The sequence below is a fragment of the Protopterus annectens genome, chromosome 2.part0, assembly GCF_019279795.1.
Source record: "Protopterus annectens isolate FY-2018-M chromosome 2.part0, PAN1.0, whole genome shotgun sequence".
Taxonomy (NCBI): Eukaryota; Metazoa; Chordata; order Ceratodontiformes; family Protopteridae; genus Protopterus; species Protopterus annectens.
The window spans coordinates 1,311,035,200-1,311,058,652 of NC_056728.1; the positions used below are offsets into that span (position 1 = coordinate 1,311,035,200).

Below are 23,453 nucleotides of genomic sequence, written 5' to 3' on the forward strand. Positions count from 1 at the left end.
GGAGGTCCAAGTAGCAGCCTCTATAATGTCCTTGGTAGCCACTCCTCATAAGAAAGCTGTGGTAGTGGCTGTAGCCCTTGTAGAATGAGGCCTTATGTTCTGTGGAGTTTGCTTTCCATGGTAGGAGTAACAGAATCTAATGTAATTTCCTATCCACTTGGAGATTGTCTGTTTTGAAATTGCTTTTCCTTCCCTTCCTGTTGCATATGCTACCAGAAGCTGGTCAGTTTTTCTATTGCCCTTGGTTCTGTCCAGGTAGTAGCGCAACTGTCTATGTACATCCAAAGTATGCAGCAGTCTTTCCCCCCTGTTCTGTGGTTTGGGGAAGAAGGTAGGTAGGTGGATTGCCTGGTTTAAAGACACTCTGGATACCACCTTAGGCATAAATGTAGGATTTGTTCTCATGGACACTCTATCTTGATGGAAGATTAGGAAGGGTTGTACTGCCATTAAAGTCTGTAGCTCAGAAACCCTTCTTGCTGAGGTAATTGCAAGCAGAAAAGCAGTTTTCCAGGATAGGTGTTGAAGATCTGCTGTTGCTGCTGGTTCGAAAGGGGGGAGTGTCAATTTTTATAGCACAAAGTTAAAGTCCCATGCTGTTAATGGTGGTTTCCTAGGAGGTTTTACATTTTTAATTCCTCTCAGAAACTGCCTGAGTAGAGGATGCGAGAAGACAGGGGGATCGAAGCTGTATTCTGCAGAAATAGCTGATGCATGTATCTTGATGGAGGAATAGGACAGGCCTGTATGGAAAAGCTCTGCCAAATACTCCAGGATGTTGGCAATGTCTACCTTTGACACATCTTTTCCCCTTTCAGTACTCCAAATGAGAAACCTTTTCCATTTTCCTGCATAGTTCCTTCTTGTTGAGGGTCTGCAGGCCTCAAGGATAATGTCTTTAACCCTTTGGGATAAATCTGGGTTAGTCGCTCTTATGTAATGTTCCAGGCAGTCAGCTGCAGAGTTTTCAGGTTTGGATGCAGGGTGTTGTAGCCGCTCTGAGTTAACAGCAAAGGAATCAGGGGTAGTGTCCACATTTTCCCCCGAGACATGCTCCTCAGTAATGGGTACCAATGTTGTCTTGGCCAGTCTGGAGCTATCAGAATGATCCTTGGACGTTCCTCTTTGATTTTCAATAGCACCTTGTGCATCAAAGGAAGAGGTGGGAATGCATATGCTGTCAGGCCTTTCCAACTGAAGGATAGAGAGTCCACCTTCCAAGCAAGTGGGTGGTACGTCCTTGTGCAAAATTTCTTGAGCTGGTGATTGAGTGGGGATGCGAATAGGTCTATTTGTGGCAGTCCCCATTTCTTTGTGATGACCTTGAAGATGTCCGGGTGTAGCAGCCATTCGTGAGCATCCGAGGTAGTGTGTCTGCTAGGATGTTTTCTTTTCCCGGTACAAAAATTGCTTGTAACTGAATGTTGTAGCTCAGAGCCATATTCCATAGGTCCAGTGCCATCCGGCATAGAGGGTATGAATGAGTGCCTCCCTGTTTGTTGATGTACCACATGACTGTGGTGTTGTCTGTCCTTATCATCAACTGCCCTTCTTGGAGGAATGGTCTGAAATTCTGGATTGCTAGTTTTACTGCCAGCATTTCCTTTTGATTTATGTGCAGGTGCAGCTGATCTGGAGTCCATAAGCCTTGTATGCACTTGTCCAGCATGTGGGCCCCCCAACCGAGGTCTGAGGCGTCCGTTGTGATGGTTTGGCTTGGTTGAATGCTGTGGAAGGGCAAACCTGGGTTTGACTGGCATGCCTGAGCCCACCATAGGAACTCTTGTTTCAGGCATGGAATTAGTGGTATTTCGGTTTCTAAGCTGTGCCTGTGTTGAGACCATAAATTCTTCAGGTACCACTGTAGCTTTCTCATATGCAGTCTGGCATGAGGGACCAGGATTATGCAGGATGCCATGAAGCCCAAGGCCTGCAGTACTTTCCTTGCTGTTAGTTTGTTCTGCTTTGTTAATGCCAAGAAGTAGAGAGGAAGTTGTTCTTGTTTTTCTGCAGTTAGGAATGCCATCTGTTTTACTGTGTCCAATTCTGCACCTAAGAAGGTTATTCTTTGGGATGGTATCAGTCTTGACTTTTATATTGACTGTATATCCCAGGGCTTGCAGTAAGCAAATGACTCTTTGTAAGTCTTCTGTTAGCTTGTTTTTGTTGTCCGCTTGTATCAGGCAGTCGTCCAGGTATGGATATATTTGGATTCCCTGAAGCCTGCAGTGAGCGATTACTGATGCCAGGCATTTCGTGAACACTCTGGGCGCAGTAGATAAGCCAAAGGGCAATGCTGAGAATTGATAATGCTCTGATCCTGCAAGAAATCTGAGGTATCTTCTGCAATTTGGCCGTATGGGGACGTGCAGGTATGCCTCCTTGAGATCTAGAGTCACCAGCCAATACTCCTTGCCCAGCATGGGAAGAAGTTGCTGTAGGGTCAGCATTTTGAATTTTGGAACAATGATGAATGTGTTTAAAGCGGACAGGTCGAGAATAGGCCTCCAATTTTTCTCTTTTCTTGGTACCAGGAATAGTCTGGAGTAAAATCCCTTTCCTTGTTCCATAGATGGTACCCTTTCCACAGCTCTCATCTTTGCTAATTGAGCTATTTGTTTTAGAGCTTCTGTCTTTTGATTTGGTGGTAGGTTTGGCATTCCTCTTTTTCCTGGTAAAGTATGGAAATGAAACCTGTAGCCTTGGTCTATAGTTTGCAAAATCCACTTGTCTCTTGTGATATAGTGCCAGTTCTTTGAAAATAAGGCTAACTTTCCACCTAAGGGTGCTGCTATTTGTTCCTGGTAGGCGGTGCCAGAGCCAAGTCACTGTGATTGTCCTGTTGCAGTGGTAGTAGTTGTGTCTGTGCCTCGTTGGTTGTTACCTTGCCACTGGCTGGCCCTGTAGGCACCTCCTCTGGATTGATTTCTGCCTCTTGAATGCCTATTCCTGCCTCTCTGAGTTTTAGAGGAGTCTGGAAAGGACCAATTTTGGAAGGCCAGTTCCTGCTAAACCTTGGAGGCTGAACCTGTAAGAAATCTTTCACTGTTTGCACAGATTTTGCCTTCTCTTCCATTTTCTTCAGTACCTGTTGAGCAGGAGAACCAAATAAACTGACCTTATCCATAGGAGCATCTAATAGTTTTGCTTTAATATGATCCGCAAGACCTGTTCTTTCAACCATGCATGCCTTCTTATAACTGTGCCAGTCATGGCTGATCTAAAGGAAGCCTCCAGTGCATCATAGCCACATTTTAAAGAATGGTTACTAACCTGCTGAATGTTATGCACCATTTCTAGAACATATTTCTTATCTAAAGAATCATCAGAGGACAGTTTCTTAGTTAACTGATCAAGCATAAACTCCTGGTATTGGATCATATGAAACTGACAGTTCAATGCCCTAGCTGAGAGAGTAGCAGAGGTGTATACTTTTTTACCCCATCTCTCTAAGGACCTGGATTCCCTTTCAGAAGGGAGAGGGTTTTTAACTGAGGTCGAAGCTACTGCCTTAGGCCCCTGGGAGATAGTCTCGGGATCTGCAAAAGGAGCCTTGTATAAATGGTGATGAGTGTCCGGGACCCTGTAGAACCTATCGGGCTTAGCAGGGGCTAGAGGTAAAGTATCAGGAGCAGTGCAAGCATCATTAAATGCATCATCTACAACAGAAAGAACTGGAGGTATAGCTAAAGGCCTATGTTGTGGTAAATGCAAAAAGGTCCTAAGCCTTTTCCTTGAATCTGAGAAATCTTGTCCCTGCCATTGGAATTGCTCTCTCATGGCATGTAAGGTTTCCCCAAAGGAAAATTCCTCTGGTGGAGAGGCAGAAGGAATCGATTCCTCAGCATCGGAGTCTTCATAAGTAGAAAAAGGAGCCTCTGGGTGGTCTGTATTGTCTGTATCATCAGAAGAATCATCTGAGGACACTGGCTCAGGGGGCTCTGCTCTAGGTTTCTTTTGTGGAGGTTGAGAGGCCCTGTCTGGGTGAGATTGGGATCCCCTTATTAAAGAAATGAGATCCTCCGCCAGAGTAAGCATTTGGGAACTGGAACTGGGCCTGTGAGAGGGGGGCTTAACAGGCACAGACTTAGAAGTTTTGGCTGCTTTAGCCCTGGCAAAGGCCTTTATGGACATGGCTGCAGGTGGCCTAGCAGCACCACGTGCAGGGGTAGAAACATCCAAAGGGATGGTGTCCGATAATTCTTGTGAAACCACAGTAGCAGGTTGAACTTCAGAGGCCGATTCAACCAGGTTAGAAGGGGCCTCGGTAGTAGTCATGGATTCGGCTGAAGATAGAACCATTTGCTCGGTTTCAGCCGAAACCGAGACACTCGCGGTTTGCTTAACCGCAGTTTCGGCCGAAACCGCGGACCGCGAGTGTCGGTCCTTTTCTTTGCGTTTAACAACTTGTGAAGTCGGAGGATCCGACGGCATTATGTACGCAAAATCTGAGCCGAAAAACTGTTCAGCAAACTCCAACCGACGTCTAAGCGCCCGTTGGTCGAAAGAAGCACAGGCTAAACAAGCTGCTACGTCGTGGTCTGGGCCTAAACAAGGTAAGCAGTAAGAGTGGAAATCTTTATGAGGTATTTGTTTCCCACAAGTTAAACAGTTATTCACTTTTTCTGACATCGGCTGAGGCAAGAAAGAGTCCCCAACGGGGTACTTAGCTTTTTGGAAGTCTTCAAGTAGTATTCGGTAGTAGTAATCTCTGGATCTGACCGACCGGCACTTGCGAACAGCTTCTGCTTCGGGCGCCACGCGGCAAGACTGAGGAAAATGGCGTCGGCTGATGCCTTTATACCCGAAGAACTGCAGCTATGACGTCAGGTGAAGGGCGACACCAGCCGAGGCCAGACCCAGACTTTGGAATCCGGCCGACCGAAGGGCTGCCTGACGACAGGACAACCCATTTGTAAGGACTGCAGATGCATCCTTGAAGGACATCTAGGTTGTTCACCTACAACCTTTCTAATGTCCTCATCTGTTTGTAGAACTGGCCAATGCCTACTGATAATCCCTCTAACCTCCCTATGATCACTGGTGTAAAAAAATGGGAACTTGACTGAGGAATAGGTAGGTCTAAAGCATATTTTTTGATCCCTATCTCTGGGTCCAAAGTAAGGAGCAGCTATATTAGACCTTAACTCAGGAATACTACAAAGTTGTTCATCAAGTTCAGCCTCCTTATATCCTCTCTCCAAAAGGTTCATTCTGAGTTTCACTAGTTCGTCAACAAATCCCATATCCATGGGATTCATTCTAGAGGACCGTACGCCCTGACCTCTAATGATGTTTTTGAACACATAGGAGGGGTGCATACTGGTCCTCAATAGGAGTGTATTAGCATAACAGGACTTCCTACGTATGCCAGTATTGATCAACCCACAAGGCAACCTTTCAATATATATATCAAGAAAATCTATTCTATACATAGAATATTCTATGGTAAATCTAAGAAAGTCAGTTAGACTATTCATGCTGGTGAAAAGTACATCTAGCTGTTCCGTGTTTCCATCCCACAATATAAACAAATCGTCGACAAAACAACGGTAGAACTTAACATGTGCCTCAAAAATGGGTAAATGAAAGTGAATGGATTCCTCCCATTGTGCCAAAAACATGTTGGCATAGCTGTTGGCACAAGGGGTACCCATAGCTACTCCATCCTGCTGCTGGTATATCCTATCCTGGAACATGAACAAATTGTTCTCCAGTACCAGTTCCAAAAAATAGGTAATGAAATCTCTTTGTACTTCTGAGTATTCACTGTGTTTTTTTTAAATACTCTAATATATACAACACCCCCAGTTCATTTGGTACAACAGTAAAGAGTGACTGTACATCGAGGGTTACAAAGACTAGTACTTATGTGACAAAAAATAAAAAATATACCTAACCTAATTAACAATGATCAAACTGGGTTTATTTTAAATAGACAAGAACAGTGCAATATAACAAGAAGATATACATTGACTACACAAATAAAAATAAAGAACTTCCTGTCATTAGTCGATTCAATTTAGAGAAGGCTTTTGACTCAGTTAATTCGTTGCACCCCTTTAAAACACAAAGTATTTAATTTCTCACCTGAGCTAATTGCATTAATTTCTAAGTTATGCAATAACTCTTGTGCACATGTTAAAATAGATTTTTCCTTTCTAATTTCTTTAAATTATAAAAATGCACAAAACAAGGCTGCCCATTATCACCTTTACCTTTTGCATTAGCTATAGAACCCTTTGCTTATAGTATTAGATCCAATAAGAACAATGGCAGCAAAATAAAAGATTTCGAACTAAAGATTCAACTCTTTGCTGATGACATTTTACTAACAATCAGAAATATAGAACATCTATTAAAACATAATTAGTTCTAGAGTCAGTTTGAAAAATCTCAAACTTAACATTTAATGATAAAACAATTACAACAAAAATTAAAAAAAAAAATCATACAACAATATTCTAACTTCATTTGGAAGAGCAATCAAATGAAATACCTTTGTATTACCATTACATCTAATAATAAATAAATGATACAAAATGTTAACAGGTTGTTGATAAAATTTTAAGTTTAGTCATAAACTGGAACAAATTTATCTTTACCATGGAAGAGCAATTAATACTTATTAAAATGGTAATTCTTCCTAAAATATTATTCATCTTACAATCTTTAGTACTAAAAAATGGATGACGAAAATATTCTACTTAATTTTCTTTTTGGCATCTTAATAAACCAAAAGTTCTTTGATTAGTACAGAAAATGTTGCAATAATGGTGGAATAGGACTCCCTGATATTCAATTGTATGCTACTTCAACTGTAAAAGTTAGTGTTGTAGATGCATTTATCTTATTATTCAAAATGGAAACAAGTACATTAGGAAACATCATTAAATAATAAATGTATCACAACCAGTCAAATAAACAGTACCTGACAGTTTCACTGGTTATTAAAAGATTTTTTTGCGTAAACAGTATTACACCCTCTTCTCAAATTCCCTATTTAAATAATTTCATCTTTCCAAAAGTTCACATACTCTAACCATTGTATTAAGGACTTAATACAATATTCTTAATGCAATATTAATTCTTAATACAATATTAGTATTCTATGTTTCCAATCGCATATACAAATGACTGCTTAAAAACTCATAACTTCAACTATTTCATTAATGTTTAAAAGGACACCGAATGGAATGAAATGGGTGTAAGTACAACAGTTTCTGTTAGCTGTATAAATATGTTGATGTAAACTGCATGTTATTTGGTAAAGTAGATCTGTACAGTACACATGCAGATATTTTAAATGAGAGGTGCGGTAGTCTGATCAGTGAGTGTTGCTTATGACACAGCACCATTAAAGTAAGTATTCTTCCTTGTTATAAGGTATCCAAGGCTTTACACTGTAGCAAGATAAGAAGGGCTGGAAAGAAGCAACTTAAAATATCTTTGGCTGTTCGGGGTGTACTGATCATATGTAGAATTAAAAGACAGTTCCAATACATTTACAGAAGCAAATGTCTATACTAATGCTTAGTTTAAGCTAAAGACAATGTTTTTTCCAGGCAAAATACAAAGACATTATGAAACTAAACATGAAAACTACAGTATTTTTTTCATTTGCGAAGGAGCTAGCTGTATTTTTTTTCAATTAGCACCTGGTTTTGGCTGAAGACAAGCAACCTGCAGGTGTAAGCAACTGATTATGAAAGGATGTGAAAACTGTGTTCCAAGTGAATTCTGTGAGGTACAATTTTAATTAACTTTTAAATGAAATACTGGCACACAGTTTAGTGGAAAAAGTAAAGTTATGAACCTAAGTTTGAAACTGTTGGAAGGTTAACAGTTGTACAAGTAGTTGCCTCCCCATCAGCCTGACTACTTTAATACCCTAGATGTAACAGCACATAATTTAGTTTAAGGGTAGGCAAGTGCACTTTTTTCTTTAAGGCTAAAAGTTGATGTTCGTTGAAAGAATAAAACTTGCTTTTCACAAGTAGGGGACTGGCAATGAGAACAGTTTATGTGTAGATAGAACATAAGCACTAACGTACAGAGCAGCATGGATAAAGTACAGTTTTGTACCTACCATAAATGTAGATGTCCGATAGGAATGCATCTGCAGTCCTTACAAATGGGTTGTCCTGTCGTCAGGCAGCCCTTCGGTCGGCCGGATTCCAAAGTCTGGGTCTGGCCTCGGCTGGTGTCGCATTTCACCCGACGTCATAGCTGCAGTTATTTGGGTATAAAGGCATCAGCCGACGCCATTTTCCTCAGTGTTTCTTGCCCCAGATGCCAGGTGCCCTCTAGGAAGGCTAAATTTGGATAAATGCAAATGATTCCAAATAGTAGAGAGCGAACAAAAAATAAGCATGTATGTACATATATACAAACAAATACACCAAAATAGATTCCACCAGCTAGCTACAAGATGGGCAAATACCCTAGGAGTACCACAGAGGGGAAGGAGGGTGGGTAATCCTGACTGCAGATGCATTCCTATCGGACATCTACATTTATGGTAGGTACAAAACTGTACTATGTCCTTCAAGGATGCATCTGCAGTCCTTACAAATGGGTAGAATACCATAGCCAAACTGGGGGAGGAGGAGAAATCAAATTATGGTGTAGTTAAGATCCCTTGCAAAACAGCAGTGGCAAAACCTGCTCGGGATCTAGAGTATAAAGGTAAATTATAATGCTTGGCAAATGTATGCATGGAGCTGCAAGTAGCAGCCTCTAAAATGTCTTTGGTAGCCACTCCTCGTATAAAAGCTGTGGTAGTGGCTGTAGCCCTTGTAGAGTGAGGCCTGATGTTTTCTTGAGTTTTCTTCCCATGGTAGGAGTAACAAAATCTAATGCAATTTCCTATCCACTTAGAGATTGTCTGTTTTGAAATTGCTTTTCCTTCCATTCCTGTTGCATATGCTACCAGTAGCTGGTCAGTTTTTCTATTGCCCTTGGTCCTGTCCAGGTAGTAGCGTAATTGTCTATGCACATCCAAGGAATGCAACAGTCTTTCTCCCCTGTTCTGTGGGTTGGGGAAGAATGTAGGTAGGTGGATAGCCTGATTCAAAGATACTCTGGAGACCACCTTAGGCATAAAAGTAGGATTTATTCTCATGGACACTCTATCTTGATGGAAGATCAGGAAGGGTTGTACTGCCATTAGTGCCTGTAGCTCAGATACCCTTCTCGCTGAAGTGATTGCAAGCAGGAAAGCAGTTTTCCATGATAAGTATTGTAATTCTGCTGTTGCTGCTGGTTCGAAAGGAGGGAGTGTCAATTTTTCTAGCACAAAGTTCAAGTCCCATGCTGGCAATGGTGGCTTCCTAGGTGGTTTTACATTTTTAATTCCTCTCAGAAACTGCCTGAGCAGAGGATGAGAGAAGACTGGAGGATCCAAGTCGTATTCTGCTGAAATAGCTGATGCATGAATCTTAATGGAAGAATAGGACAGGCCTTTGTGGAAGAGCTCTGCCAAGTATTCCAGGATGTTGGCTATGTTTACCAGTGACACATTTTCTCCTTTTGCAGTACTCCAAATGGAATATCTTTTCCATTTTGCTGAATAATTTTTCCTTGTTGAGGGTCTGCGAGACTCCAAGATAATGTCTTTAACACTTTGGGATAAATTTGGGTTATTTGTTCTTATGCAATGTTCCAGGCAGTCAGCTGCAGTGTTTTCAGGTTTGGATGCAGGGTGTTGTAGTTGTTCTGTGTTAACAGCAAGGGAACAAGGGGTAGGGGCCATATTTGTTCCCGAGACATGCTCCTCAGTAATGGGTACCAATGTTGTCTTGGCCAGTCTGGAGCTATCAGAATGATCCTCGGACGGTCCTCTGATCTTCAATAGCACCTTGCGCATCAAAGGAAGTGGTGGGAATGCATATGCTGTCAGGTTTTTCCAACTGAAAGATAGGGAGTCCAACCTCCAAGCAAGTGGGTGGTATGTCCTTGTGCAGAATTTCTTTAGCTGGTGATTGCGTGGGGATGCAAATAAGTCTATTTGTGGGAGTCCCCATTTTCTTGTAATGGTTTTGAAGATGTCCGGATGCAGCATCCATTCGTGGGCATCCGTGGTAGTTCTGCTTAGTATGTCTGCTAGAATGTTTTCTTTTCCTGGTACAAAAATTGCTTGTAACTGAATGTTGCAACTCAGGGCCACATTCCAGAGGTCCATTGCCATCCGGCATAGAGGGTATGAATGTGTGCCTCCCTGTTTGTTGATGTACCACATAACTGTGGTGTTGTCTGTCCGTATCAACAGTTGACCTTGTCGAAGAAATGGTCTGAATGTCTGAATTGCCAGTTTTACTGCCAGCATTTCCTTTTGATTTATGTGTAGGTGCAGCTGGTCTTGAGTCCATAAACCTTGTATGCACTTGTCCAGCATGTGGGCCCCCCAACCGAGGTCTGAGGGGTCCGTTGTGATGGTTTGGCTTGGTTGAGTGTTGTGGAAGGGCAATCCTTTGTTTGATTGACAGGCCTGAGCCCACCATTGGGATTCTTGCTTCAGGCATGGAATTATTGGAATTTGGGTTTCTAGGCTGTGCTTGTGCTGAGACCATAAATTCCTTAGGTACCACTGTAACTTTCTCATATGCAGTCTGGCATGTGGAACCAATATTATGCAGGATGCCATGAAACCCAAGGCTTGCAGGACTTTTCTTGCTGTTAGATGGTTCTGCTTTGTTAATGCCAAGAAGTAGAGAGGAGTTGCTCCTGTTTTTCTACTGTTAGGAATGCCATTTGTTTCGATGTGTCCAGCTCTGCACCCAAAAGGTTATCCTTTGGGATGGTATCAGCCTTGACTTTTTTATATTGACTGTGTATCCCAGGGCTTGTAGTAGGTAAATGACCCTTTTCAAGTCTTCTGCTAGCTTGTTTTGTTGTCCGCTTGTATCAGGCAGTCGTCCAGGTAAGGGTAGATTTGGATTCCTGAAGCCTGCAATGAGCAATTACTGATGCCAGGCATTTCGTGAACACTCTGGGCGCAGTAGATAAGCCAAAGGGCAATGCTGAGAATTGATAATGCTCTGATCCTGCAAGAAATCTGAGGTATCTTCTGCAATTTGGTCGTATGGGGACGTGCAGGTATGCCTCCTTGAGATCTAGAGTTACCAGCCAAGACTCCTTGCCCAGCATGGGAAGAAGCTGCTGTAGGGTCAGCATTTTGAATTTTGGAACAATGAGGAATGTGTTTAAAGCGGACGGGTCGAGAATAGGTCTCCATTTGCTTTCTTTTCTTGGTACCAGGAAGAGTCTGGAGTAAAATCCCTGTCCTTGCTCCATAGATGGTACCTTTTCCACAGCTCTCATCCTTAATAATTGAGTTATTTGTTTTAGAGCTTCTGCCTTTTGATTTGGAGGTAGGTTTGGCATTCCTCTCTTCCCTGGTAGAGTATGGAAGTGAAACCTGTAACCATGGTCTATTGTCTGCAAAATCCACTTGTCTCTTGTGATGTAATGCCAGTTCACTGAAAATAAAGCTAGCTTCCCGCCCAAGGGTGCTTCTAGTTGTTCCCTGGTAGGCGGTGCTAGAGCCAAGTCACTGTGATTGTCCTGTAGTAGTGGTGGTGGCTGTGTCTGTGGCTGTACCTCGCTGGTTGTTACCCTGCCACTGGCGTCCCCTGTAGGCACCCCTGGATTGACTTCTGCCTCTTGAACGCTTATTCCTGCCTCTCTGAGCTCTGGAGGAGTCTGGAAAGGACCAATTCTTGGAGGGCCAATTCATGCTAAACCTTGGAGGTTGGACCTGTAAGAAATCTTTCACTGTTTGGACAGATTTTGCCTTCTCTTCCATCTTCTTCAGAACCTGTTGTGCAGGAGAGCCAAACAAATTGATCTTGTCCATGGGAGCATCTAGTAGTTTTGATTTAACATGGTCTGGTAAGGCCTGCTCTTTTAACCATGCATGCCTTCTGATAACTGTGCCAGTCATGGCTGATCTAAAGGAAGCCTCCAGTGCATCATAGCCGCATTTTAAGGAATGGTTACTGACTTGCTGAATGTTATGTACCATTTCCTGAACAGATTTTTTGTCTAATGGTTCATCCGAGGACAGCTTTTTGGTTAACTGGTCTAGCATAAATTCTTGATACTGGATCATGTGGAATTGACAGTTCAAGGCCCTAGCTGAAAGAGTAGCAGAAGTGTAAACTTTTTTACCCCATCTCTAAGGACCTGGATTCCCTTTCAGAGGGGAGGGTTTTTTTGGCAGAGATAGCTGCTACAGCCTTAGAACCCTGGGAGATAGTCTCGGGATCTGCAAAAGGAGCCTTATACAAATGGTAATGCGTGTCCGGGACCCTGTAGTACCTATCGGGCTTAGCAGGGGCCGGAGGTAGTGAATCAGGAGCAGTGCAAGCATCATTAAATGCATCATCTACAACAGAGAGAACTGGAGGTATGGCTAAAGGCCTATGTTGTGGTAAATGCAGAAATGTTCTAAGCCTTTTTCTAGAGTCTGAAAAATCCTGGCCCTGCCACTGAAATTGTTCCTCATAGCATGCAAGGTTTCCCCAAAGGAAAATTCCTCAGGCGGAGAGGCAGAAGGAATGGACTCTTCAGCATCAGAGTCTTCATAAGGGGAGAAAGAAGCCTCTGGATGGTTTGTATTATCTGAATCATCAGAGGAATCATCTGTAGAAACTGGCTCAGGGGCTCTGCTCTAGGCCTCTTCTCTGGAGGTGGGTGAGAGGCCCTGTCTGGGTGAGGTTGGGATCCCCGGATTAAAGAAATGAGATCCTCTGCTAGACTAAGCATTTGTGAACTAGAGCTAGGCCTGTGAGAGGGGTCTTAGCAGGCACAGATTTAGTAGTTTTAGCTGCTTTAGCCCTGGCAAAGGCCTTAATGGACATGGATGCAGGTGGCCTAGCAGCTCCACGTGCAGGGGTAGAGATATCCAAGGGATAGTGTCAGATAATTCCTGAGAAACTGCAAGAGCAGGAGGGATTTCAGAAGCCGGTTCCACCAGGTTGGAAGAGGCCTCAGTAGGAGGTAAGTTTTCGGCTGAAGGAAGAACCGCTTGCTCGGTTTCAGCCGAAACAGAGACACTCGCGGTTGGCTTAACCGCGGTTTCGGCCGAAACCGCAGACCGCGAGTGTCGGTCCTTTTCCTTGCGTTTTTTAGTTTTTAGATATTTGTGAAGTCGGAGGATCCGACGGCGTAATGTAAGCAAAATCGGAGCCGAAAAACTCTTCAGCAAATTCCGACCGACGTCTAAGCGTCCGTCGGTTAAAAGAAGCACAGGCTAGACAAGCTGCTACGTCGTGGTCTGGGCCTACACAAGGTAAGCAGTAAGAGTGGAAATCTTTATGAGGTATTTGTTTCCCACAAGTTAAACAGTTATTCACTTTTTCTGACATCAGCTGAGGCAAGAAAGAGTCCCCAACGGGGTACTTAGCTTTTTAGAAGTCTTCGGTAATAGTAATCTCTGGTTCTGACCGACCAGCACTTGCGAACAGCTTCTGCTTCGGGCGCCACGCGGCAAGAAAGACTGAGGAAAATGGCGTCGGCTGATGCCTTTATACCCGAATAACTGCAGCTATGACGTCGGGTGAAGTGCGACACCAGTCGAGGCCAGACCCAGACTTTGGAATCCGGCCGACCGAAGGGCTGCCTGACGACAGGACAACCCATTTGTAAGGACTGCAGATGCATCCTTGAAGGACATCATCTCTCTCTATCACCCACAGTTAGGCTCAGAGGTTCCAAGTGGGGATTGGATTAGGGATCCCTTATCCTGTGTGAATACGTTGATTCTGTGAGGTAAACTTGTGATCATTGCCCCTGGCTAAATGCAGAAGGAGGGGGAACCAGTGCAGTCTTGGCCAAAAGGGAGTCACCAACAAGATTTTTGGTTTGTCCTGTTGAATTTTCATTAGGACTTTTTGTAAGAGTGGGAAGGAGGGAACGTGTACAGAAACATCCCCTTCCATAAGAAAGAGAAGGCATCCATCACTCTTGCTAGGGAGCTGGGTGCACTGGTACAAAACTGTGGAAGTTATCTGTTCAGAGGGAAGGCAAACAGATTTATTTGTGGTCTACCCCAACTGTGGACTATGTCCAGAAACACATCCCTGTGTAGCATTCACTTGTGGGATTGTGACATGGACCAGCTCAAGAGGTCTGCCGGAGTGTTCTGAGCTGAAAGTATACAGACAGCCTGCAGAATGACTCCATACTGGACTGCCAATTCACAAGCCTGGAGTGCAAGTCTGCATAGAAACTATGCTATTGTTCCACCCTCATTTCTTCACATACCAAAGAACAGTGGTGTTGTCTGTGAACAACTTTTGGGTTCCTTGCTTCAGAATACCTTGGAAAGCCCTTAGTGCAAAGATGAGAGCACTCATCTCTCTGGTGTTGATGTGCTCCCTCTTAGGGGCCTGTCCATGGGGCTTGCACCTTCAAGCTGCCCATAGCAGCTCCCTAGCCCAGGTCTGAAGCATTTGTGTACATTTCCTGGACTGGACTTTTGGGTTTGTAAAGGAAGTCCTGGGTTCAGAGAGACTTGATCCACCCACCAAAGGATCTCCTTCCTTAGGCAAAGTAGGAAGGGAATGGAGTGGTCCAAGGAATGGGAGTTGTGTGTCCATGTGGACGTCCGATACCAATGAAGTTTCCTCATGTGGATTCTTGCCAGTAGCAACATGGGGACTGTAAAAACCATATGCCCTTAGAGTCTGAGGTATACCCTTGCTGTCATTGCAGGGGCATGGATGACAGACAACAGGTATTCCTTCAAGCTTTCCACCTTTTGCGGTGGGAGGAATGTCATCATAACATCTGTCCTGATTCTGCACCACAGGAAAACTGGGTCCTGGGAGGGATTTAGGCTGGATTTGGGGAAGCTGATGGTGAAACCCAGAGACCGCAAAACAGAAATGGCCATCTGGAGATGGTTCTGGAAGGTACTGTAACAATCTGCCTGGATTAGGAGGTCATCCAGGTATGGGAAAATCTGTATCTCTAAGACCCTGCAATAGGCTACCAATAAAGCCAGGCCCTTGGTGAATACCCTTGGAGTAGTAGATACTCCAAAGGGTAAAGCAGAGAACTGAAAATGTGAGGAACCCACAGAGAAGTTTAAGTACTTCCTGTATTTGAGTCAGACGGCTGAAGCATTAGCAGTGGAAATAGAATGTGAAGCATAAGCATGCGGAAGGTGGGTACTTGAAGGAAAAGGTTAAGATAAGAGAGATCCATGGGCCGTCCTTTCTTGGGACCAAGAAAAGTCTGGAATAAAAGCCCCTTCCCTTTTCTGACGCAGGGACTGGTTGAATAGTTCCTTGAAACAGGAGGCTGTCCAAGACTGGTTGGAATAAGAGCAACTTGTCCTTTAGTGGCTGTGGGATGCCTCTTAAGAGTGGAGGAATTTCCCCAAGTCATGAAGTAACCTTTTTCTATGACTGACAAGACCCATTTGTCTGTGGTAATGTTTTTCCAGAAAGGCAGATAATGAGAGTGTCTCTGGGAAAGGAGAATAGTATGTTGAGGGGGAGGGAAAGGAGGCAGGTAGTCACAGACTACCTGCCTCGTCTTGAAACAAAGGTTTCTGGGTTGGTGTCTGAGCAGGCCTGGAAGGTGGCTGCTGTTTTCTGGAACTCTTTTTGCCCCTAGTAGGAGGTGCAGGAGGAGGAGGAACAGAATGTTTTCTAATGAATTGGACCTTAGTAGGATAATTTCTAAGGAATTTAGGAATAGGTGACAAACAAACGTTTCAAGTCCTGTAGTTCTTTCTCCTATTGAAGGGTTTTGAAAAGTTGTGCCACTTGGGCCCCCAACAAGGCAGTATTGTCCAGGGGTGCATCTAGAAGTTTAGCCCTGATATTGTCAGGTAGGGGTTGGAGCCTCACCAAAGAGTACTTTCTGAGCATTGAGCAGAAGCTGCAGATCTGGCAGAGGCTTCTGCAGCAACATAACTGCATTTGATTGAGTGGCTTGTCACTTGTAAGGACAAGGAGATCAGGTTAGAGATTTGTGACTGTCTCTGAATCAGGGAGATCGGCCAAAAGCTTTGAAGCCTGAGTAAAAAGGGCCAGGGAGTACTTAGATATACATGTCTGACAGCTGATGGCCCTAAATGCCGAAGTGGCACAGCTGTACACCTTCTTGCCAAGTCTCTCAATATTCTTGCTGTCCTTATCACTAGGAAGGACAGAGGAGGACGGTAGCAGTCTGGAAGGTTTGTCTGCAGAGACAGAAATGATACCAGGATCTGCAACAGGATATTTAATAAGAAATTTTGCCCTTTCCGGGACCTTATAAAATCTACCTGGCATTCTAGGAGCAGGGGGGTTGGAATAAGGATCTTTAGAAGTTTGCTAAAAAGGCATCAGTAAAGATTTATATATACAGCTCAAGCAGAAAATTACAAACTGACATGGAAAAGGAAGACAGAGGCGTGACGGTGGGTGGGAGGCAGTTTGAGAGCAAAGAGACCAAAATTTTAGATGGAAGTCCTTATACAGAACTGTAGCAATCATACAGAATATTACATTCATAAAGTAGCAGACAATCTAACAGCAAAGCCAATGCAGGAAGAAAGAAGAGAGCTTTTACTAATAGGGATATATGCAAGTACAGGTACGGGGGGCTGGAATTTAGTAAGAGAACCAAGGTATTTGGAGCAAACAACTCAAAAAGGAAAGTTAAGAGAGCAGGATGAGGTTAAGCAGGTGACTGGAGCACAGCTTAGAGACTAATAGAGTATAAGCAAAAAGAAAGGGAAGTGCTGAGTGAAATACCAGCTCTGGTAGTGTTTTCAGTTGAGTCTAGAAAGATGATGTTAAAAACAGGCTAATCAGGAGAAGGTACAAGATACTGCATGATAACTAAGAACCAGATGAGGTTAGGAAGGACTGAGAAAAGAAACTAGAAATGCGAATTATAAAATTATAACAGGAAGAAAACTTTAAGGGACCCAAGTAGGCAATGAAGTCAAGAAGGTTGAGAACTTCTGCACAAGAGTGTTTGCATAGGTATTCTTATAACCCAAAGGGACTTAGGAGATTTTTTTCTTCAACAAATAAACTTCGGAGTTGTGATAGTGATGACAGACAAAACTGAAAACACCTTTATGGCAAAGTAATTAGTTGGCAGACTTTAAAAATTTCCCTACAGAGTACTCAGACATAAATGTTGGGGGAACAAATGGTAGCAATTAAGGAAATTATTTTTGCAGGGACACAGGATATGAATTGTTTAGCCATATTAAATATTTAATAAGTTTAATGCTACTAGCGGCCATAAAAGCAATTACTATAAAATGCAAATCAAAGTCTAAATTAACCATGATGGAAGTCCTAAATATTATAAAGGAGAAAGAAGAAGTGGAGTTGGGCTATTCACAAAACTGAAGGAGCACATTCATAGAAAACAAATGGCATTCGTGGCAATAATACCTGCAGAATAATACTCAGGAAAAGGAGGAGTGAGGTTTAAAGGAAGCAGGCATTAAGCAGTTTATATAATGTTGTAGTGTATGAAAATTGCTAAAGCAAATGCATACTGCATAACAATAATGGGCACAGCACAAGCTGTTTGTCTATTAATGTACTCACATTGCAACTTAAATGTGATGATTTAATAAAAAATCTGAAAAAAGCATTCTTGGCAGTTTTTAAGCATGTTACTTTTACACTGGCAGTTACTCCTGCATATCTCCCTTACTGAGTTTTAAAATAAACTGCCATTACATCATCGGGCATCCTTTAATTTGCCAATCAAATATATGTTACCTCTTACTATGACTCTTTACAAAGTATTTTTTCCTGTTCATACTACACAGACAATTGAAATAGCACATAGAATAGGTAATTTTACCACAAATAAGGAAATAAATTACTTACGTTGATGGCTAACAATGCAGTGGGCTGCTAATAATTTCAATGATGGCACCTCAAAAAGTGCTGGGTGGAAAAGTAGTTCTCGAGCTGTGGGTCGCTTTAAAGGATTAACTTCTAAGCATTTCTGAATAAACTCCTGGTAGAAATAAAATACAACAGTTATGCGCTGCATTTCTTGAGCTTTCTGAATACCTTCATTAAAAAAACATCACTTATTAATCTCAATCAGAAGACAAGTCAAAGACAAACATGTTTTGGCTAAAGGCCTAACAATAATATACAACACGAGTCAGGTTTGCACCAATAATTTAAACTACAGTTGCAGGACATATATTCAGTAAAACAAATGCTTAAGTAGCAACAGCGCTGCAGAAACAAAAACCAAGTCGTCTTCTAGAAGATGATGTCAGCAACCAGTCAAATCTCTCTCCCCATTACAGTAGCTGGAAGCCTTCCTAGAAGGAAATATAGGCTTGAGCTACAGAAGGAAGTCAGCAAACAAAATCAGTGAATTTTACGCCACTTCTTCTTTTACTGAAGAACCACAGAAGCAGCTCAAAACAGAGGGCAAAAACAAGTGTAATAGGCAATACCAGCAAAAGCTATAAGGCAAAGTTAGATGCAAGAATATAGTACCAATCCTAAACAAATGTAGCAATGTGTATACCAGTGATGTCTGCACAACCTGGATATTCAAACAGTCTCCACATAATTTAAACAACTAGTTTGTACAGCCTTTTTCCAATGGTAGTAGAGGATGGCTTCAAACTAAAGAATTCCACCAATACGTGATGAAAATAAGCCCCATGAAATCTAGGCATATGAGGTAATGCCTTGCTCACTGGTTAATAAGCTGGAAAAATGAAAGCATACCCTTAAAGTTACACTGTCACTTACTGGGAAAAGCTAGGGACAAAGCAATGGAAATTTCAGGCATGTCATGTGAACACAGAAGGTGGTATGTTCCACTTCAATAACTAGATAAGACAGTGAAGACTGGATTTTATGAGGCATACACCCTTTTCCAATAGGATGTTTTTAGTGGTTTCTGTGGCAGACTGCATGATGATTGTGAGCAAAGAAATAGTTGGATGCAGAATGAGTATGCTGTTTTCAGATGCAGTGCTAGCTTTTAAGCGGTTGGAGGCTGCATGCTTAAAGGACAGCTACACCCTGAATACACTCTGAGGAAAGGAAATGTTGCACGTTCATCCCTAGAGGATGATCCACAAACTTTCATGTATTTTAAAAAACTTAGCAATTGCTTCCACTGTGTGGCATTTCTATGCTAGGCTGCCTTCTCAGTGTACACAGTGCTAAAAAGAATGAAATATCAATGGTATTTTCATAAGGAATCTGTACATCTTGTTACTGTTTCATTGTACTCATCACAACTGAAAGTATTTTGCCAAAAAACACACACAGGAATATAAGTACAGATTTCACACCCACTAAAGTTGCAACAATATTCAGGCTCAAAATTAATAAATTTGATTTTACTACGGTCATCCTGGGGCCATAAACATGTTAAAGCTTTTATAATCTGGAAATTAATAAACCTGATAATCACTGAGAGCAACTTCACTATTTAGCTGAGCTTTGTAAGCCATTTAACACGCTGGCTGACTTAGGGAAGGAAGACAGAAGCGAAATTCTCAAAATACTACTTTTTGAAAAGGTTAAATTATCTAAATTACTTCTTTATCCTTTTCAAAAAATTTTCACAGATGGTATAACATGTGTAGCGAACACACAGAGTCACTACAAAAAAGACACTGACATTTTATTGACTATTCTCAAATCTGACAATATTTCTGACTACTTCCAGTCCAAGTGAATGAAACAGTGACAAGACAAACCAGAAGATGGTATTGTAATCTCATCAGCTGTGTTCTCACAGTATTTTACATGGAAGAACAAATTAGCACCAAGTATTTATTGTGGTGCTGGTAGGTTTGGATTGTAATGAAGTTCAAGGTAAGACAAAAATATATATTTTCAGTTTTTGCTCGTAGTGAACCTTTAAATTTTAAAGGAAACTATAACATGCTGCACCCACATGCAGTACTGGCAATTAAGCTGTAGACAATGCTTGCTTAAATGTTAAAGACAGCAAGAGCAGCATATACTGGACTTTTGCCCAAGTCTTCAGCTATAAAGTGAATTTTCTGAAAAATGGCATCAGATACTACAACAGGCATTAATGCAAGTCAGCACAAAGACCACTACATAAAGGAGAAAAGAAGTACTAAGATGGGCAAAGAAAAGCCCCATCACAGTGAGACTTGCATTACCAAATACATGTCTAATAGGCAAAAGATCAAAATGTATTGCATTTCAAAGCAGCTATCGCTATGCTATAGACTGTCCAGAGATGAACAAAGCAACAGAGGAAAGCAAAATATATAAAGGAAACAAAGCTATCGGCCAAGACAACAGCTTCAGATAGTGATATTTTTATTGTAAAATCTTTTAGGTCAGTTATGTACATACATACATTATATATGGGTTTACTTCACATGACTGAAAATTAATTTGACTGAGACCACAATACACAATTTTCAAAATACTGAAAACAAGTACAAAACTGAAACATAAGCAGTAACAGCTGAAATACCTTTGCTGCAGAGTAAGGTAGCCCGACATTCTGTCAGTATACCAATGCCTTTAGGTTGTAATGGGTATGCTGTACTTCTCTCACACATGCTCTCAGCTATCTGGTGAAGGGTGTGAAGGTGATGTCTGGACGTACCACCATCAGAACTGAAAAAGCCTCAACAGGAATGACAGTCTAAGGATACTATCAGGTAACAAGTACATCCACAGAAGGAAAAAGGATCAGGGAGAGAAGAGAGAGAGTGAATATTGCAACAGTGAAAAGAAAGACATCTACTTTTATGGTAAGATTCTACACAACTGTACGATGACCTTCTACATCATTGTTGCAGTATTTAGAATATGGAGAGTACAACTGCTCAGGAAGAAGACTGGGAAGAGGAAGGACCAGCAATGCCCTCAAGAAGGGCATGAAGAATGGCCCTGGTGAGACCAGCTCTGGCCCAGAAATCACATCCAACTTATAGTACTTGGTAAAAGTATGCACAGAAGTCCTGGTAGCTGCCTCAAGAACAGAGTTAGTATCCAAACCCTTGAAAAAAAGCACAAGAAGAGGCTACAACCCTAGTAAAATGAGCCTTAACAGAACAAGGAAGGCTCTTTCCATCCAAGGAACAACAAAAAATAATGGCTTTAGATAACCAACAAGAAATGGCTTTCTTGGAAACAGCCAAATTTAAAGACCTACAATGAAAAGAAACAAAAGCTGCTCAGATTTACAAATAGCTTTAGTTTTATTCACATAATATCAGAGTTGACTATACAAATCCAAGGTGTGAAGAACCTTCTCACTAGCAGACTGCAGAGAAGGTAAAAAGTGGGCAAATGAATAGACTGATTAAGAGAACTCATTAACCAACTTTGGCATAAAAAAAGGGTTAGTACGAAGAGACACGCCGTCTTTATGAAAAACCAAAAGAGGAGCAACAGTCATAAGGGCATGCTGTTCAGACACCCATCTGGCAGAAGTAAGAGCCAAAAGAAGAACCGTCTTAAATACTGTAAGGAAGTTGAAGCAGCAGGCTCCAAAGGAGCCAGAGTCAATTTTTCTACAAAAGAATTAATGTTCCAGGAAGGATGGATATGCTTCCCAGGAGGCCTATTGCGAAGTACACCTTTAAGAAGCTACTTGGCTTCAAATCTAGAAGTCAAAGGCAAGCAAACCCTTTACAAAGCTATATCTTAAGTTTTCCATGTTCTTCCCTATTCAGAGAGTCTCCTGAAGGTATAACATTAGGCCTACTGCATCCGATGTTACAAAATACTCAATATTAAGTTTATCCTGTGGAGTCAAATCAAGCACATTATAGAATATATCTTTGTTATCACATCCTAGATTAAATACCTTTTAAAAAAAGACCTCTCGGTCCTGAAGGATTCTCTATGGGGTAGGGTTCTCCCTCACCTGGATGCTGCCACAATGCCTTTTGGACACTGAGGGAAGTCTCAGGTCCCCACTCCAACACTACCAGGCTGACAGTAATAATACACTTCCACTCTGTAAACGGCTAAAAGTTTATCAGCATACAAGATAAAAATGCCAGTTATACTGGCATAAAACAACAAAGCCCCGACTATTGTCCAAGTGACTCTCAACTAGTGGATCAAGCACTTGGAGCTTGCTCATACTGGCTGTATGCAGCTGCAAGCTTTTGGAGGAATAGGCAGACGATATCGCCAGCTGGTAGTAATGTGGTGCACAAACACAGCATACAGTGGTAAACGTCAATGAGCAGGTGCACAGGAGACTGCACTTGTATAGTGGAAGGTTTTGTGGTCCCTGCACTGATGCAGATCATGCATCTCCACACCAAAGAGAGGGGTTAGGATATACTGAAATGCTTAGCACATCCTCCGCAAACTAGGGCAAAAAAGGTTACATATCACGGAAGCAATGAGTTGCACTGTCTCCAAGATGGGATGTAGTATGCCCCCCTTGTGCTGGAAAAAGAGGTCCACCAGTAAAGGCAGCACGAATATTTTCACCCTACAGAGTTGTGCGATGAAGGAGAACCAGTGCTGCCTGTGCTATTAAGAAAATCATTGCCACCTCCACCCTTACTTTCTAGATCTCAGGAATATGAGGAATTCACAGAGAAAGAGACCAGCCCATCTGAAGGAGAAAGCATCCATTTCCCAAACCTCCCTTGGTGCTCTGAAGAAGAATTTTCTCAGTTGCTTATTGCTCAGAGACTCAAACTGATCCATCTCTACCACAACCCACTTGTGGGTCAAATGAAAGAAAACATTCCTGTACAATATCCATTTGTGGGGACATACAGCTGACTTGCTTTGCTGATTCATCCCAGAGATCAAAGGACATAAAATGTAACTTACTTTTATGGTCATCTGTGACAGCAGAGCCATCTCCCACACTGTCATGTGTAGCCCATACAAAGAGTACCAATGGATACCAATTTGACTTTTGCCATTCCACATTACAGTAGTGTTGTCTGCTGGAATCTGCAAAACCCCCTTTTTCCAAACAGGACTGAAGGCCTTAAGTGTTAGAACAATTACCTACAGTCTCTATGGACAGGTACGTAAAGGTAAGCATCACTGAAATTTAAGTTAACCATTAGGGCTTGAGGGAATAGGAGTGGCAAAAGGATCCTAAATCGGGCATTCAGACTTGAGATGTCCAGAATAGGTTTCTGTGGGTTCTCATTTCTGAGCAGAAGGTATAGTCCTGAGTTTAACTATTCATTTTGGTCCTGTTTTCCTACATATTCATTACCACAGGCAACAGGAGATTTTGTAGAATAAGGGGCAACAAATGTACATCCTTTTTGCATGAGCAGAATGCCTGGCATCTGGGGTTTTCTTATGAAATTAAGTTACAACATGGTCAGACTTACAACACCCATTTGTCTTCTATGATGTTCTTCTAACTTTCTAAGCAATGAGATATCAATGGATGTGGGAAGGTATGGGGAAAGGCTAGGGTGATGGCTTTGGTGGTGGTGGGGTAGAGGATCCATA

The 23,453-nt window shown here is 42.2% G+C and overlaps 1 protein-coding gene across 4 annotated transcripts in view; it reads right to left on the reverse strand.

Annotated features, from left to right (window-relative positions):
* Positions 1 to 23,453, reverse strand: part of NRBP1 (nuclear receptor binding protein 1) — a 1,787,342-nt gene that overhangs the window by 517,366 nt on the left and 1,246,523 nt on the right. For all 4 annotated transcript variants that reach the window (XM_044061499.1, XM_044061500.1, XM_044061497.1 and 1 more), the window contains one exon: positions 17,859 to 17,991. In XM_044061499.1, the coding sequence (XP_043917434.1) occupies positions 17,859 to 17,991 (133 nt within the window). The remainder of the gene's footprint in view (positions 1 to 17,858; positions 17,992 to 23,453) is intronic.